The sequence below is a fragment of the Melospiza georgiana genome, chromosome 14 (genome assembly GCF_028018845.1).
Source record: "Melospiza georgiana isolate bMelGeo1 chromosome 14, bMelGeo1.pri, whole genome shotgun sequence".
NCBI lineage: Eukaryota > Metazoa > Chordata > Aves > Passeriformes > Passerellidae > Melospiza > Melospiza georgiana.
The window spans coordinates 15,275,383-15,289,490 of NC_080443.1; the positions used below are offsets into that span (position 1 = coordinate 15,275,383).

At 54.7% G+C, this 14,108-nt stretch overlaps 1 protein-coding gene across 2 annotated transcripts; it reads right to left on the reverse strand.

Annotated features, from left to right (window-relative positions):
* Window positions 1–6,080: 6,080 nt before the first annotated feature.
* Window positions 6,081–12,436, reverse strand: CFAP20 (cilia and flagella associated protein 20). 2 transcript variants are annotated; one of them, XM_058034359.1, is made up of 6 exons: window positions 12,287–12,436; window positions 10,160–10,239; window positions 8,969–9,080; window positions 8,450–8,638; window positions 7,279–7,389; window positions 6,081–6,379 (listed from the first exon to the last, which is right to left on the reverse strand). In XM_058034359.1, the coding sequence occupies exons 1-6, from the start codon at window positions 12,368–12,370 to the stop codon at window positions 6,374–6,376; spliced, it is 582 nt and encodes a 193-aa protein (XP_057890342.1). In that variant the 5' UTR covers window positions 12,371–12,436; the 3' UTR covers window positions 6,081–6,373. The 2 variants fall into 2 exon arrangements, with proteins under 2 accessions (XP_057890342.1, XP_057890341.1); XM_058034358.1 differs by lacking the exon at window positions 6,081–6,379 and having other exon boundaries at window positions 7,270–7,389.
* Between the last annotated feature and the right edge of the window lie 1,672 nt (window positions 12,437–14,108).

The window sequence follows — 14,108 nt, forward strand, 5'->3', positions numbered from 1 at the left end:
CAGTGGTGTCCCTGCAGCAGTCCCTGCCCTGGGGCTGCCACTTGAGGGGGGTCAGCTACAGCAGCCCCCCCACCCCCAGCAGTGGACAGAGCAGCCTTTCAGCAGCTCCCATGGCAGTGACAAGGGCCTCGCTGGGAACACAGGGAGCCTTGTTCTCCCCCAGCCAGCCCTGCTCTTCAGCCCTGGGCAGCCACCTCCCTTCCCCGTGCAGGGCCCAGCAGCAGCTGGGGGACCCTCCTGGAGCCACTTCACAGGGTGCTCCAGCTCCCTGTCCCCACACAGCCCTGCTGAGCTTCCTGGGGGGAAGGGGCGGCCATATCCTGTCTCACCACTGCTGTCTCGGCAGAGGAAGGCAAGAGGAGTCACTGCTGCTGCAGAGATCAGAGAAATAATCATGGGAGTGGGAAAGATTAGACTCCAGGGGGAGGAAACTGGCTTTATCTGGGGAAAAATTTTGCTCAACCATTAATGGGAAGAAAAACCAAACCACAGAGGCTGGTGATGTGATGGTCACAGGGGTGGCAGCTGGAGCCAGGTTTGTTCTGCAGGTGCAGCTTGGGATGGGCAGCAGAGGCCCGGCACCATTGCTGTCCTGGTGGGGAGGCTGGTTGGGCTGTGCTGGGCAAGGGGGTTGTGTGAACCTGGCCCATCCCCCTGCACATGGCCCTGTGCAATTGGGGAGCATCCCCATGTGGGATTTGACTCCAGTCAGCATCTTTGCTTCTTCCAGCCTCCCCTGCAGCAGGACCTGTGCCAGCACCTGTGCCTTGGGCACCTCTGTCTTGGTGCACCCTGCCCTGCTCCCCTTGCCCTGGTGCTGCAGCTGCTCCTTTGCCCTCATCCCCTCCTGCCACCCTGGGTGGGTGGATGGGAGGGTTCCCCCAGCTCATGGATGAGGATATGAAGACTTTGTGCTTCCCCCATCCTTCCCCCTCCCCAGGGCCCAGAGCTGCTGGCTCAGTTCCCGACTGCTACAACCACTTCCCAGCACTGAATTACCCTGGGCTGCCCAGCTACTCGTCAGCCACTAATTACTGTAAAAGGGAAGGATGGATGCTGGCTCTCACCCCACTTTTCTGTGCTGGGGGGGAACCCTGTGGCCTGAGTCACCCATCCCCTGCCCCAGCCTCCATCACTGCCCTCACTGGGCAGCGATTTCCAGCCATGAGCTGATTCCCTGGAAAACACGTTTGGCTCAGACTCAGCACGTCGCTGCAGCCAAGTGAGAAGTCAAAATCAGGAACAGAAAACCCCTGAGGAATTGGGGGAGTGGGTGGAAAAAGATCTCCAAGTGGCTCAGGGCTGTTGTATTCCATCAGCCAAGCCTTGCTGGGTCACATTCCTTGGCTTTTAACTTCTTTCCCTTCGGTTTTGACCATTTTGCTCCGATTTATGCTCGTGTGGGTCTTCCCCAGAGCTGAGGGAGGACCCACAGCTCTGCTGAGCTGGGAGCCCTGCCATGGGGCAGCCTGACACTACAGCCTGTGCTGAACCAGGGCCAGACAGGCACCAGGAGCTGCCAAAAGCCACGAACCTGGCCAAAAGGCGAGGCAGGAGGAAAGCACGGCTGGGATTCACTCTCCCCACCCCTGCAGAGCCTGCTCCAGAGGCCAGTGCAGATGCATTTCCCACGGCAGATGCATTTCCCACACGGGATGCACTTCCGTGCAGATGCATTTCCGACACCAGCTGTATTTCCCACGGCAGGAGCCTTTCCCTTCTCTCCTGGGGGTACAGAGGGCTCAATGGGGTGCAGGGCTGGGACCCCAAAGCCTGGGACCTGGAAAGACCCCTGGCTTGCAGGGAAAGGCAGAGCTGGACAACAGTGCCCAGGGCCAGCTGCTTATGGCATCCCTTCCATGGCAGGGGAGGAGCCTCCTCGCTGATGGAGGGTGGGACAGGAGCTGGGAGCAATTCCCCAGCGGGAATTCGGGATGCTGGGAGCAGAGGCCCGGGCCACCACGCTTGGTGAGCTGGGACACCACTTCCCACCCCCTCCCGCTCTTCCCCGGATGCTGCAGCAGAGCTGGTGCCAGGAGCCCGGGGCCATCTGGAAACGCTCACGGACAGCAGTGAGGGACCTGCTGGAGACAAAGCCCGGCATTTCAGCGGCGCCCAGGCTCTGCTGGAGGCTCCTGCACGCCCACAGCGGGGTCAGCTCACCTCTGGCCAGCCGTGGGTGCGAGCCCAGGAGGGCAGCAGGCACCTGCTCCAAGGACAGGGCTGTTGGGAGCATGGGGCGTGTGAGCCTGGCTGAGCCTGGCCCCGGCAGGATCCACTCCCAGGGAGCCTGGCAGCTCCCTGCTTCCCAAAAATAGGTTGGAGAGCCTGACCTGGAAAAGACCCAGGGAGCTCAGCGTCCTCCAGGCCCTGCTGTGCTGGGGTGGGCGTGAGGGGGACACCAGGGCTGCCAGGAGCTCTCTGCCCTTCTGGCAGCATCTCAGGAGAATCCTCCTCTTCCTCTGCGAGCCAGGGCACCATCCCCTGTTCAGTGCTGAGGAAAGGACCCGGAAAACACAGAGGAAGCCGGGCTCAGTGCAGAGGAAGAAGCGGGGCTAGGATACAGCGAGCAGCGAGCGGGCAGCTCAAGGTCGGAGGAAACAATGCTGGGGATGGAGGGAAGGGCCGCGGGGCCCGGGAGGGGCTGGACCTGCTGCCCGTGCTCGCTGCACGCAGGGCGGAGGCTCCGGGCAGGGCTCGGTGCCAGCCCAGCCCCGCTGAGGGCGGGATGCGCACACCAAGCACGCTGAGCTCGCTCAGGTGCGTGTGGCTCATGCCTGTCCTCCCCTCAAACCCACCGGGCAGCCCCAGCCTGCTCCCGGGGTGCTGGGACCCCTCATCCCACAGAAAGTCATTCCTGGGGCTGCAGGGGCAACGTGAAGGGATGGTGAAGCAGATGGGCTGCAGTTTTGCTTCACAACTTGGCTTCCATCATCTTCTCACCTCTAGCAGCTCCGAGGCTTTCCCCACTGCATCCCAGGTTAGCTCTCAGGGTGCACAATTGCTCCCTTACCCAAATAAATCATGTTTGGGTGGTCCCATTTTGCAGCCTGCCAGGGGAAGCTCTCACCCCTCTCCTGCAGGCGCTGGCAGGGCAGGGACATCAGCTCTCTGTGCATGCACAGTGGCCAAAGTCCCCAGAACCGTCACTTGGTTTTCCTGGGCGGTGGCCAGTGGTAAAACTCAAAATAAATATTTCCCTTGCCTCCAGCACTGCCTGCCCCACATTAGACAACAGCTGCAGAGGATTAACGTCGTCCTGGAGGTGTAATCCTTCTATAAAGACGACAACATTTGGCCCAAGACATCCAGGGAGATGCAGAATGGACAAGAAGCAGAGTTTGGCCCAGATTTTTTGATTCCTGTTTATCCCTCTGTGACAACAGCTCTGTGCTTCTTTGCCAGGACCTACTTGATAGGAAAGTGACAAAGTGCAAGGGGACAGCAGCTTGTATCAATGTCCTGCCAGACAGTGTCTGCTGGGCTGGACACTCACAGGATTCTCTGCCCCAGCAGCAGAGCAAACTGAGAAAGCTTTCCAGGAAAAATCCCCATTGCCTGCTTGCTCTGCCAGCAGCTGCCACCTGCCCAGGCAGAGCCACTGGAGCCGTGGGATGTCCCAGCTTGGCTCCCAGCACAGGCACTGCCAGCTGCTCCAGCCCCAGCCTGCTGCTGCTGGCCCAGCCCAGGGCGGGTCCCTTGCTCCAAGGAGCTGCAGGCTGTGCACTCACCGTATTTCAGCACCCAAGCTCTCCAAGGGAAGCTTTGCCTCTCATGTAGAAAGCAGCTCCCAGCACTGAGGGCCTGACTGAAGTGTCCAAGTGCAGAAGCTTGCCCCAGGCAGTGGAAGACAAAGGTGAAAAGCTGGTGCAGAGAAGGAAAACTGATCTTTGGGTGGGCCCTGCTCTGCCTGGGGTTGAAACCAGGGCTCCCCAGAAAGATTCTTTTCTCTCCCACTAAACATGAACTGCAACAAGAACTTATGCAGGGAGGAAGGAGCAGGCCACCCACAGAAAGGTGATCTTTTCTCCACAGGCTGCCTGCACTGAACTGGGACTTCCCTCTGCCCACCCCTCATACCCAGGAGCAGGCAGGAGCCATCCATGACTCCCACCTCTGCCCCCACCTCCTTCCTGCATTCTTCCACTCTTCCCATGTAGGAGGACATTGCATCCCAGCCATATGAAAAGCCATAACCAAAGGAGTAAAAAGCTGAGTGCTTCACCACAGGAGTTTTGCTTGTGCAATTTAGGAAAGGGCTGCTGACAGGATGCCTCTGACATTCTGGCCCATCCACCAGCAGCATCCTCTTCTCCCACAGGAAGAGCATCCAACTTCACCCACCTTCAGCAGGATGGTTAAAGTTTTGATGGGAGATAGGGATTAGAAGAGAAAGATTTTGGAAGCACTGTGTAAATCACCAAGCATCTGGCTGTAAAGGAAAGAGCCAGTATCCAATGATGCTCCACTTTGTGCAGCAAGTAAACAGGAAGATTCAGTATTTTGTTTCGTATTTAAAAATACACAGAAGGTCCATATGGATGTAAGGGTTTGTGGCTGGGAGTTTATTCCAGCAAATCTGCTGGCACAGCTCCTAGAGGTCGGGCAGGAATTGGCAGCAGGGCCCATCTGATCTCTGCAGAGGCAGCCAGCTCGGGGCCCAGGGGAGCCCAGCCCCTCTCAATGCATTAGGGCTGGTCACTCAGGGTGAGCTCAGCTCCTCCAGGACCAGGGGAAACTCCAGCACAGGCCCCAGCAGGGCAGGGAAAGGCAAGCAGCAGCTCCTGCTGAGTGTTCAGCTGCCAAAGACTGCCAGAAACACATGGTCTTGAGCAAGGCCTTGCGGGAAAGGATGCACATTTTACCCTGCTGGGGTCTGATGGATCTGCTCAGCAGCTCCCCCAGCTCTGGCAAGCTTTGCAAACATGGAGAAAGCCTCACCATGGACTTCATTAAGGCCAACCCTTGGCATGAGATCCAGTGCGATTCCACTGAACAGATCGAGTGCAGCCAAGCCTTGACATGTCAATGCAAGATGGATGGTGCTTTCTCATGTAGGCTTCCTTGGCTGGGCTCCTTAGAGCTACCAAGCTGTTCAGCTGCTAGAAGAACTGCAAAGGTCTTCTCCAGAAAGCCTTCTGCAGGTGCAATCCAGCCCCACATGGCAGCAGCTCCAGTTCAAAGCCCAGCAGCTCCATTACAGGTGTCTGGAGAGGCCACAGAGGTGCAGAGAGAGGGTGCACAGACATGCCAAACCTTTAAACCAGGCAGGGTCTCAGTGGTCAGGATTAAACCCAGGATCTAAGGCAGGTGTCCCCCAGCAGGCTCTCCTCCTCCTGGGAGAGAGCAGCTTTGTTCTACAGAGCAGTAACAGAAGTGAAGTCTTCCCCACTCACTGCACAGCCAGGGAAGGATCAGTGCCAGCCTTGGGGACCTGCCCTCCACAGTACTGATGGGGGCTTGGCCCCGGGCAGGAAAGGCATCATCTGCTCCCAGCCTCACCCCCTTACTGCTGGAGTCTCTGCCTCCCCTTCACAAGCCTTTCTACAACAAAGGCAGATTGGTGTGAGGCAGGGAAGGGCAGCTTCAGCACAGGAAAAGACTTCCGGCTCCTGTTGTGCTGCACCTCCCCTTTGATCCCTGGGGAAGGGACAGTCTGGCAGCTGGAGGGCTATTGTGTGCCTCGTGCTGCTGAGGGCCTGCCTGAGAGCTGGACTGAGCTGGTAACCACACAGCCAACAAAACTGTGCCCTAACAGGCAGGTAAGCCTAATTTGTCACTGCTGGGGAAAATGGCTTCAAGGAGAAAGGGAATGAAAAACTCATTTTAATGAACAGCATGAGTTTTTGTCGTAGTACCACAAACTTCATGGATTGGAGACAGTTTCTGTATTCTCTGTGGAAACCTCACTGATTTTCCTCTCTGGTTGTGTCTGTGCTATTCCTTAAACAGTGAGGGTGCTGATCAAAGTCAAGTTCAGAGGCAAATTCTAATATTTGGGTTCTCAAAGAAATTCTCTGGCACTTTCTGAAGCACTAGAAAGTTAGGGATCCATAAAGGAGGAAGAATACAGAAGCAGATTTACAGAGCCAAATGTTTAATAACTTTTCAAGAACAAGTATTACATCCATATTTAGAGCATATATAAGAGATGGAAACAAGGAAATAAAAAATAAAATTGCTAACTTCAAGAGGATACACTTAACTCCACAACTCCTGCTGAATCCCTTCTTTGGAGGCACAGTGGCCACTTTGAGCAAGACAAGACTGGGTACCAGGCCACCTGCAGAGTTTAGGCTCAGCACTTTAGGAACAGCCAGGAAAACTCTGACTCTGTACAATTTGCAGGCCAACATCTCTTCCCAACGTGATGTTATTGCTGGACAGAGCAGGGAGAAGAAAGGAGACACTTACAAGACTTGGCAGCACAAGACAACAGTACTGGGAGGGCTCCAAGCACTCCCCAGACACGTCTGTGAGGCTGCTACAGCCCAGGAGGCAGTGACAGGTTCCCCAGAGGTGTCACCTACAGTTAACACTGCCTTCTACCTCCCACTTCCATCAGCCCCCAATGTCCTCCCTCAGCAGCTTGAAACTTTGCCAAGGAATCTTCTTTGCTAAAAGAAGTGTCTGCATTGGGACAGGCTGGCCCTGGCAAAGAAGGTGCTTCCTCACAAGCCTCAAAACTGCTGCATGTTGCTCAAGATCTCTCAATATGCCAGCATGTTCACTCCTCTCCCATCACTGCAGGAGCAGAGCTTGGCATCTCCTCCTGAGGGCAGCCATGGTGTCTCCTTCCCCCCTCATGGTACCACTGTCTGGTACTGGGCGGGGAAAAGATCGGAGGGGACTCATTTTGGGGTAGAGGGACCCAAACAGAATCTCTCCTGGAAGACAAATGTGGAGCTGCAGCTGCTCTGAAGAGCAAAGTTGCTGAGCTGAGTCATGGATGAAAGCTCTGGAGAGATGCCGGGAGGCTGCAACTGCCCAGAGTCCTTCAACACAATCAGGGAGGACATGGAGAGCAGCTGAACAGCTCACCCTGCTCCTAGATGGGAGTGACAATTTCCATGTGTTTTGGCAGGAAAGCTACACAACAAAGCACCCCAGACAGACTGCTCACCCTGGCAACAGAGAGGGTGCTCCCTGGCCGGCGGCCAAAGCTGGCAAGAGCTCTGCTGCCACAAGAAACTCCGGGTTGCGAAGGCAGCAGGAGGAGGCAGAGGAATGCTAGTCTGGCTCACTGCTCTCCCACCCTCCTTCCCACATCTAGCTCACCTTGGCCTTGTTCTGGACAGGCAGATACAGCTTGAACTCGGCTGGGAGCTCATCCTCTGAGTACAGCCGGTCAGAGAAATACACCCGTCGGATGCGACAGTTGGCGTGGATCTGGGAGTCAAAACAAAGAGTCAGGCCATTTTCCACATGCTCTTTCCACATCCAGCTTTGGTGTCATGCTGCAACATGGATTCTTTGGCTCAGCAGCTGGAAATCTATCTCACTGTCTTGCTTTTTTGAATCTGACAGGGCATCAGCAAAATGTTGGTTTGTTCCCTCTGCTTTGCATTTGCATCCCTGTCTCCAGGTATGAACACTCAAAAGATTTGGCCAAGCTCTGGTATCTCTGTCAACTGTCTTAGTTGCTAAGGGGATTCTCTGCTGTGAACCGACCTGTGCTTTGCTGGTATCAGCACTTGCCAGAACACCCACAGCCACAGCCTGCTGCATTTTTAACACGCCCACTTCAGGGCCTCCCTGAGGTCAGGAATGAGCCTGTCCAGCCTGTGCTGCCTGCACTATCAGCTGGCAGCAAAGTAGTTGCTCTGGTCCCCCTCGTGAGTATGTGAGAAGGCAGACAACTCTCAGCTGACTGCCTGCACCTCAGGGCAATCCTGCAAGGAACTGCAGCACTCCCCTCACACCAAGGAACAGGCACGCTCCACACACAGCATTCCTCAAAATAACACACACCACTGAACATGACTCCCTAGCATATGGAACAAGTTCCATGTCCTCAGCAGGAACAAACCCTGCATCAGCTCTGTTACAAGGGGCTCGGTGAAAGCAGGGTAACTCCACTACCACTAGGAAACAAGCTTGACCAGGGCTATGAATGGTCTGTACACCATGGGGCTGTCCCATCCAGGTTCCATTCAGTCAATCACTGTCCAAACTATCTGGACAGTAAGGCAATACACAGCTTTCATGGCATGCCACAGGGAAGTGCAACTCTCACCCTAACCAACAGACAGCCAGAGAAACAAGAGGGAAAAGGGCTCCTTTACCCCAGCCTAGGTGAGGCCTCAGTCAGGCCTTGCTCACCTTCCATGGTGCTCTGCAAAGAGCAGGGCTAGGAAAGGCACCCCGAGGGCTAAAGGCAGATTCCCATCCTGCTGTGCCAGCCATCAGGAACACGAGCAGCCCTTGGTTTCCCAGGGCAGCCCCTCACCTGCACTCTCAGGGTCTCGATGTAGTTGGTGCCGTAGGCGCGGCGCGTGAAGTCGGACAGGTTGAACTGGATCTGGTTCCAGCCGTCGTCCAGCCGCATGGGCATGGTGCAGATGAACGGCTTCACCCGCGTCGTGCTCTGGTAGTTGCTCGCCCGGAAGCGCCGGCGGACGTTCTTGTCATCCAGCACCTGGCAAGGAGGGCAGGCTGCTCACCCCGGTGCCAGGCTCCCCAGGACAGCACCACCCGACTCCAGGAGGGCTCTCTACTCCCACCCCTCCATTCCACGGCAGAAGGAATTCAACACAGGAAGCAGACCCATTTTCAGGAATAGCAACAATGTGTTTGTCAGCTGACTGATGCCCCCATACCAGAAGACCTGACACACCACATGGCCAAGAAAGCAAAACTGTTTTGGGGATCACTCACTGCCTGGGACAAGTTCCAACACAAGACTGCAGGCTCTCTGGCGCCTTCCTCAGTGGTCCCTGGAGGGGCCTCCCCACTGCACACTCCTCACCTGCACTTCAAAAGTGAAGTATTTTTTCAGGTTCTTGATGATCATCACTAGGAAAGGTAGTTTGATGCCCAGGGTCTTCTTTGGGTCAGCAGGGCACGTGATGTACGTGGTACTGAGAGGTGAGAGAAAAACACTTTAGGATCTCACAGGGCACAAAGTGCACAGCCCAAGGTAACCTGAGTCTCTCCCTTGGCCCAATGCAGCCTTGGAGGACAGGAAGAAATAGGTAACTGTGATCATAAGATCTCAGCAACAACCAGGGCTTCCTCTAACAGGAGGGGGAGCTTCAGAGGTAGCTGCAGGTAGAAAAAGATAAAAGGCACAAAGAATGCATCTCAAATTGCACTTTTCTCACCCAGGGCATGAAACACCTTCCTGGACAGCTTCACCTCCCCAGTTTCAAGGCCATGTCAGCGCTGTTCATTAACACAACCTCCTCCTACCCTTGACTGAGCAGGTAGAGCCCTCTAGATCATAGCAGAGGCCCTGTGTGCTCTATACAGCTGGCAAAACAGAGTTTGTGAGCCCTAGGAGTACACGTCATGCCTGGCAAGTTTTGTATCAACACTTCTTGGAGGAAGAGAAGCATTGGCTCAGTCTGTCTGCAGGAGAGGAGTCTCCACTGCCCTTATAAGGAGAGAGCCCTGCTCTGAATCACCCCTGGAGAAGCCTTGGAGACTCTGAGCCGCTCATGGAGCTGGCGTCTGTCTCCCGGGGCGATGGAGACGAGGTTGCTAAGAGAAGCTCCACAAGCAACTCCTCTCATAAATCTCCCTCTGATCTTCCTGCTGCAGGGAGAGCAGCTGTCACGTGAGGAGAACAGGCCCAAGACAATAGAAGAGACAGCAGACAGTGCTGCTTTTTCAGTAACTGGCAGTGCTGACTGAGGCTGGGTATTAAATACCGTTTTTTTCCCCTTGAAGTGATGGAAGAATAACGGGATTTTATTTTTTATCCCTTAGCCCCAGTGAGGATAAGAATGAGAGCTCTACAAGCACATGCAGGGAAATGCACAGCACACTGCTACAGGGGAGTATCAGTGACATGACCCAGATTCTTCCATTTATTGACAAAGACATTGCCATCACATTGCTGTAGTTTGAAGATGATGCCTGCTGGGCACTGCCATCTTTCACTCTGCTCCAGGGCAGAGTTCTGCTCCCCCAGAACAGCAGAAGAGGCTTCTCCTACCTGACATTTGTTCCCTCAATCTCCAGCACCAGTGACTGAATGTCATTGTCCGTGATTCGCTTGATGTGGCCATTGCGCACCTGGAACAGAAGTGGGGCACACAGCACAGATGTCACTTGAGAGGGAAAAAGAGGCACACACAGCTCCATTGAGAGAAGGGGTAAGACCCCAGGAGGACCCATCTACATTCCCTTGGCTCCTACTCTCCTGGACCTTGCTGTTTCCAAGGCTTTGATCACTGCCCCAGAGTGCCAGCAAGAGTTTATGGCCCAGCATGCTGCACATACACGGAGTGCAGGACTTCCATCTATCCAAATATGCTGCACTGAACACAAGGGACTCAAGCTCATATCAGAGGCCCAAATAAACAAACATAAAAGAGTGAGAGTTAAACTTGAGTGCTATAAGGGATAAAAACAAAGACAAGCAACACAGGGGAGCCACCAGCCAGCCACTGGTCACCAAGGGAACTTGGTTTGTACTGCTGGGCATGGCTGACTGCCTCTGGACACTCACACACTCAGGCACACTCTTGCACACCCACACTCTCTCCACCAGCACAAGCAGTGCACATCCTACTAAGGCCAAAAAATATATGGGTTTTCCCCATGTCACAAAAGCTTGAAATATTCCCTAAGATCTAAAAGAAGTAGAAATCACAGCCTGCTGGTTCTCTTTGCAAAGATATGAAAGTCTACATTAGGACAGCTATGAACCCAGTAATCTCAGACATGCACCCAGGACATGGGAGAATGTCAAATACTGCTTCCAGTTCTCACCAAAATGACAGGGGTATTTCATGCACCGCTGAAGAGAGCATGGCAATCCTCAAAACAAGCACACCCAGGCTGGCCATGCTTCATGCAAGAGAGACTATTGCAAGAGTATTGCAGCTGAAAGGACTACTGCTGAAATCCACCCTGCAAGCAGAGCTCCTGCTCCCACTCACGGGCCACAGAATCATAACAGTGTCACTCTGCACAGAACAATTCACATGGGAACGTTCCTCCAGAGGTCTCCACTCCAACCTGCACCTCCAAGTAGGGTCAGCACATCCTGCTTATGGCTTATCCAGTCTGACAGCACTCTACATCCCCAGTCTAAGAGTCTTTAATGTGTCCCGTCCTTGCACCATCCAAATAAGCTGTTGATCCTTTTTCAAAGTCATGAATATTTGTGCAAAACATAGACACACACACACACAGAGGCAGGGTGAGGCATCCCAGCTCTTCACAGAGCTACATGGGTACCCACTGATGGGCATCAGGATAGATCTGTGCTTCCTGTCCCCCATCTCACAACTTGTAAATGCTCACACAAGCCCGCTCAGGTCAAACATCACTCCTGCTTGAACTGCTGTGAAGGTTTTAGTTCCTACTGAAACCACAAAAACTTCAGCTAAGGCTCATGCACAAGCAACCAAATACAGGTTGTAGCCTTGGTGTCAGAGGCCTCAACAAGTATTTTGCGGAAACACAAAACCATGGATGGTTTGTGATGGGGGAAGCAGCACAGCTCAGCATCTCTAAACATCCTGAGGACGGCTCCTTGATGATAGCCTGGAGAAGGCACAGGGCCCTGAGCAAAACCACTCTAAAAACTGACAGGAGGGAGAAACAAAGTGATGAGACATTCAGAACTACTTCTACACCCACAAGCCCAGTTCTGCACGCCTCTGGCGAGCCTGTTTGAAAGGTGGGTTATGCACCAAAAGACCCCAGCCTCGGCCCCACAGGGCCCTGGCCATCCCGCTGCCTATGGCCAGCGCCGGCCTCTCCTGCAGCTTCCCCACAGGTGCCGCTTCTGCTGCCGGGCGGGCTCCTCTGCCCGGCAAAGGCAGAAAATGCTCATAATAACACATTCCCCTCAGACACACCCCAGGGGCCCGGTACCGGCCCCGGGGCCGTGCCGGTAACCAGTACCCGAGAGATCCCGCTATCCCGTTCCCGGGGTCCCGGTAACCCGGCCGCTGCTGCTCCGGCCCGGCGGGGGCCGAGCGGCCCCACAGGTGTCCGGAGCGGCCCCACAGGTGTCCGGAGCGCCCCGGGGGTTCCGGCGGCCCCGGGCCTGCCCCGGGAGGCCGCGCCGCTCCCCGGGCCGCGTTGCTGGCCGAGCCCGCCGCCTCACCTTCTTGTCCCAGATCTGGAGCGGTTTGCTGCCGATGCTGTAGAGCACCGAGAGGAAGCCGCTCTGGAAGGTGTTCTTGAACATGCCGGCGCCGGGCGGGCCGGGCCGCGCCGCGGCCGCCGCTCTGCCAGGACACGGCGGATCCCTCCGCGCCGCGCCGCCGCCGTCACCGAGGAACTATTTGGGGCGGCCCCGGATGCACTTCCCGGGGCCGGTGACGGCGGTGAGGGAGCGCTGCCACGGCAACCGCGGCTCCGGCCTCTGCCCTCCCTCGCTCCGCGGGGCTGCCGGAGCCCGGCCCGCTGCAAACCGTGCCCGGTGCCCTGGGGTCGGTACCGCGCTCCCCGAACGCCTGGGCTGGGCTGAAGGCGGGGACGCCTCTCAGACATCTCCGTTCTTCACGAGCCTCAGGCCAAAGGGGACGCCGTGGTTTGCTTTAACCAAGGATGGTTTTTTTTTGCCCCTGGGTTGTTTCTCGGCCTGGGCTCTGCTCGTTCCTCCCAGGGACTCCCTGAGCTGCTTTTGCAGGACTGGAGCATTTGCTCCGCTTTGTTGCTTCCTTTAGCTGCACTCATTCCTGGCTGCCCTTGGAGCCTCCTGTGTGTTCTTGCTGCTCTAAGGCAGGCAGGGATAACATACAGAGCCCTGGCAATATTGGGGTTTGATGTACAGCTTTATGGGTGTGAGAATTTCTTTGAGTAGAGACAAGGCCTTGGCACAGCTGAAGAGGCTCAACAGGAACAGCTTGGGCTAAAAATTACATTTCTAAACTGACATACATTTCTTCTTGCTGTTATAACATCTGTTTACATCATCTATTTTCAATGTAGAGACACTAAACAGCATAAAAATTACATTCTGCACCAGCTTTATGGCTCTTCAGGTTAACTCCAGGCTTCTGTTGCTGACTAATGCCCCATTCAAATCCTAACAGTGTTGTCTGCTAGGTGTGCCTGTCTCTCCCATGGGCTGCAAACGCTCCCTCGCAGCACCTGGGTTAGCAGCACTTCCTCCTTCCTTCACAATTCCTTGCTCAAACAAGTAGAGCACACAAAAAGCAAGGCATTAGTTAGAAATGATCAGCTATATTTAGTCAGAGGGTTAGAGTACACTTTATATGGCAGGATGAAATAACTTGTTCCCTTAATCAGATGGTAGGAGACAACTGGGACAAATGTCCAGCTGCCATTCCTGAACAGCCGGCTCATTCGCATGCTCTCCACTTACCACTTTAATGTCATGTTCTGCTGCACACAGAAAGAGGTTGGGGTTTCAAATTTTCCCTATTTCTCAATTAATTTTAAGAAAATGAAGCACCCATTGCCCCTCCTCCTTCCCTGGGCATGTGTGGGCAGAGACAGAGAGCCCTGTAAATCATTAACCCATATTAATAATCGAGGCTGGCTTTGGGAAGAGGTCTCTGAGAGATATATTTCAGAGACACACACCCTGATGTTATCCACCTGGAAGACTGGTAGGAAGATGTTGGCATGTTACCTTACCCCTGTTTCCAATTCCCAGGGTGTACAGGGACTGAATTTGGGGGAGCAGATGGAGGAAAAGGCCCATCCTAAGAAAATAATCTGGCCCAAGGAGTGAGCAGAGAGTGCCTGCTCCAGAAATAACTGCCCACTAAAGCATTTCCTTCCCTTCAGAATTCTCAGCAATCCGATGCCTTCAGAGGAATGAGATTTTCAGGAAGCTTCTGAAATGTTTCTGCTCTTTAGTGTCACATTGCTGGGTGCAGTTATGACACCAAAATGTAGCAGGTCTCTCCAGTATCACCAAGTCTGTGCTTGCCTTGGAGCACCTGGCCCAGGTT

Bases quoted from the DNA above. Each gene is read 5' to 3' on its own strand.
- CFAP20 (XM_058034358.1), bottom strand. From the start codon at position 12,370: ATGTTCAAGAACACCTTCCAGAGCGGCTTCCTCTCGGTGCTCTACAGC. The intron at 10,240-12,286 runs GTGAGGCGGCGG...CTTCTGTTCCAG, and splicing joins TCCAGATCTGGGACAAGAAG to GTGCGCAATGGCCACATCAA. The intron at 8,639-8,968 runs GTGAGGAGTGTG...CCTCCTTGCCAG, and splicing joins ACTTCACTTTTGAAGTGCAG to GTGCTGGATGACAAGAACGT.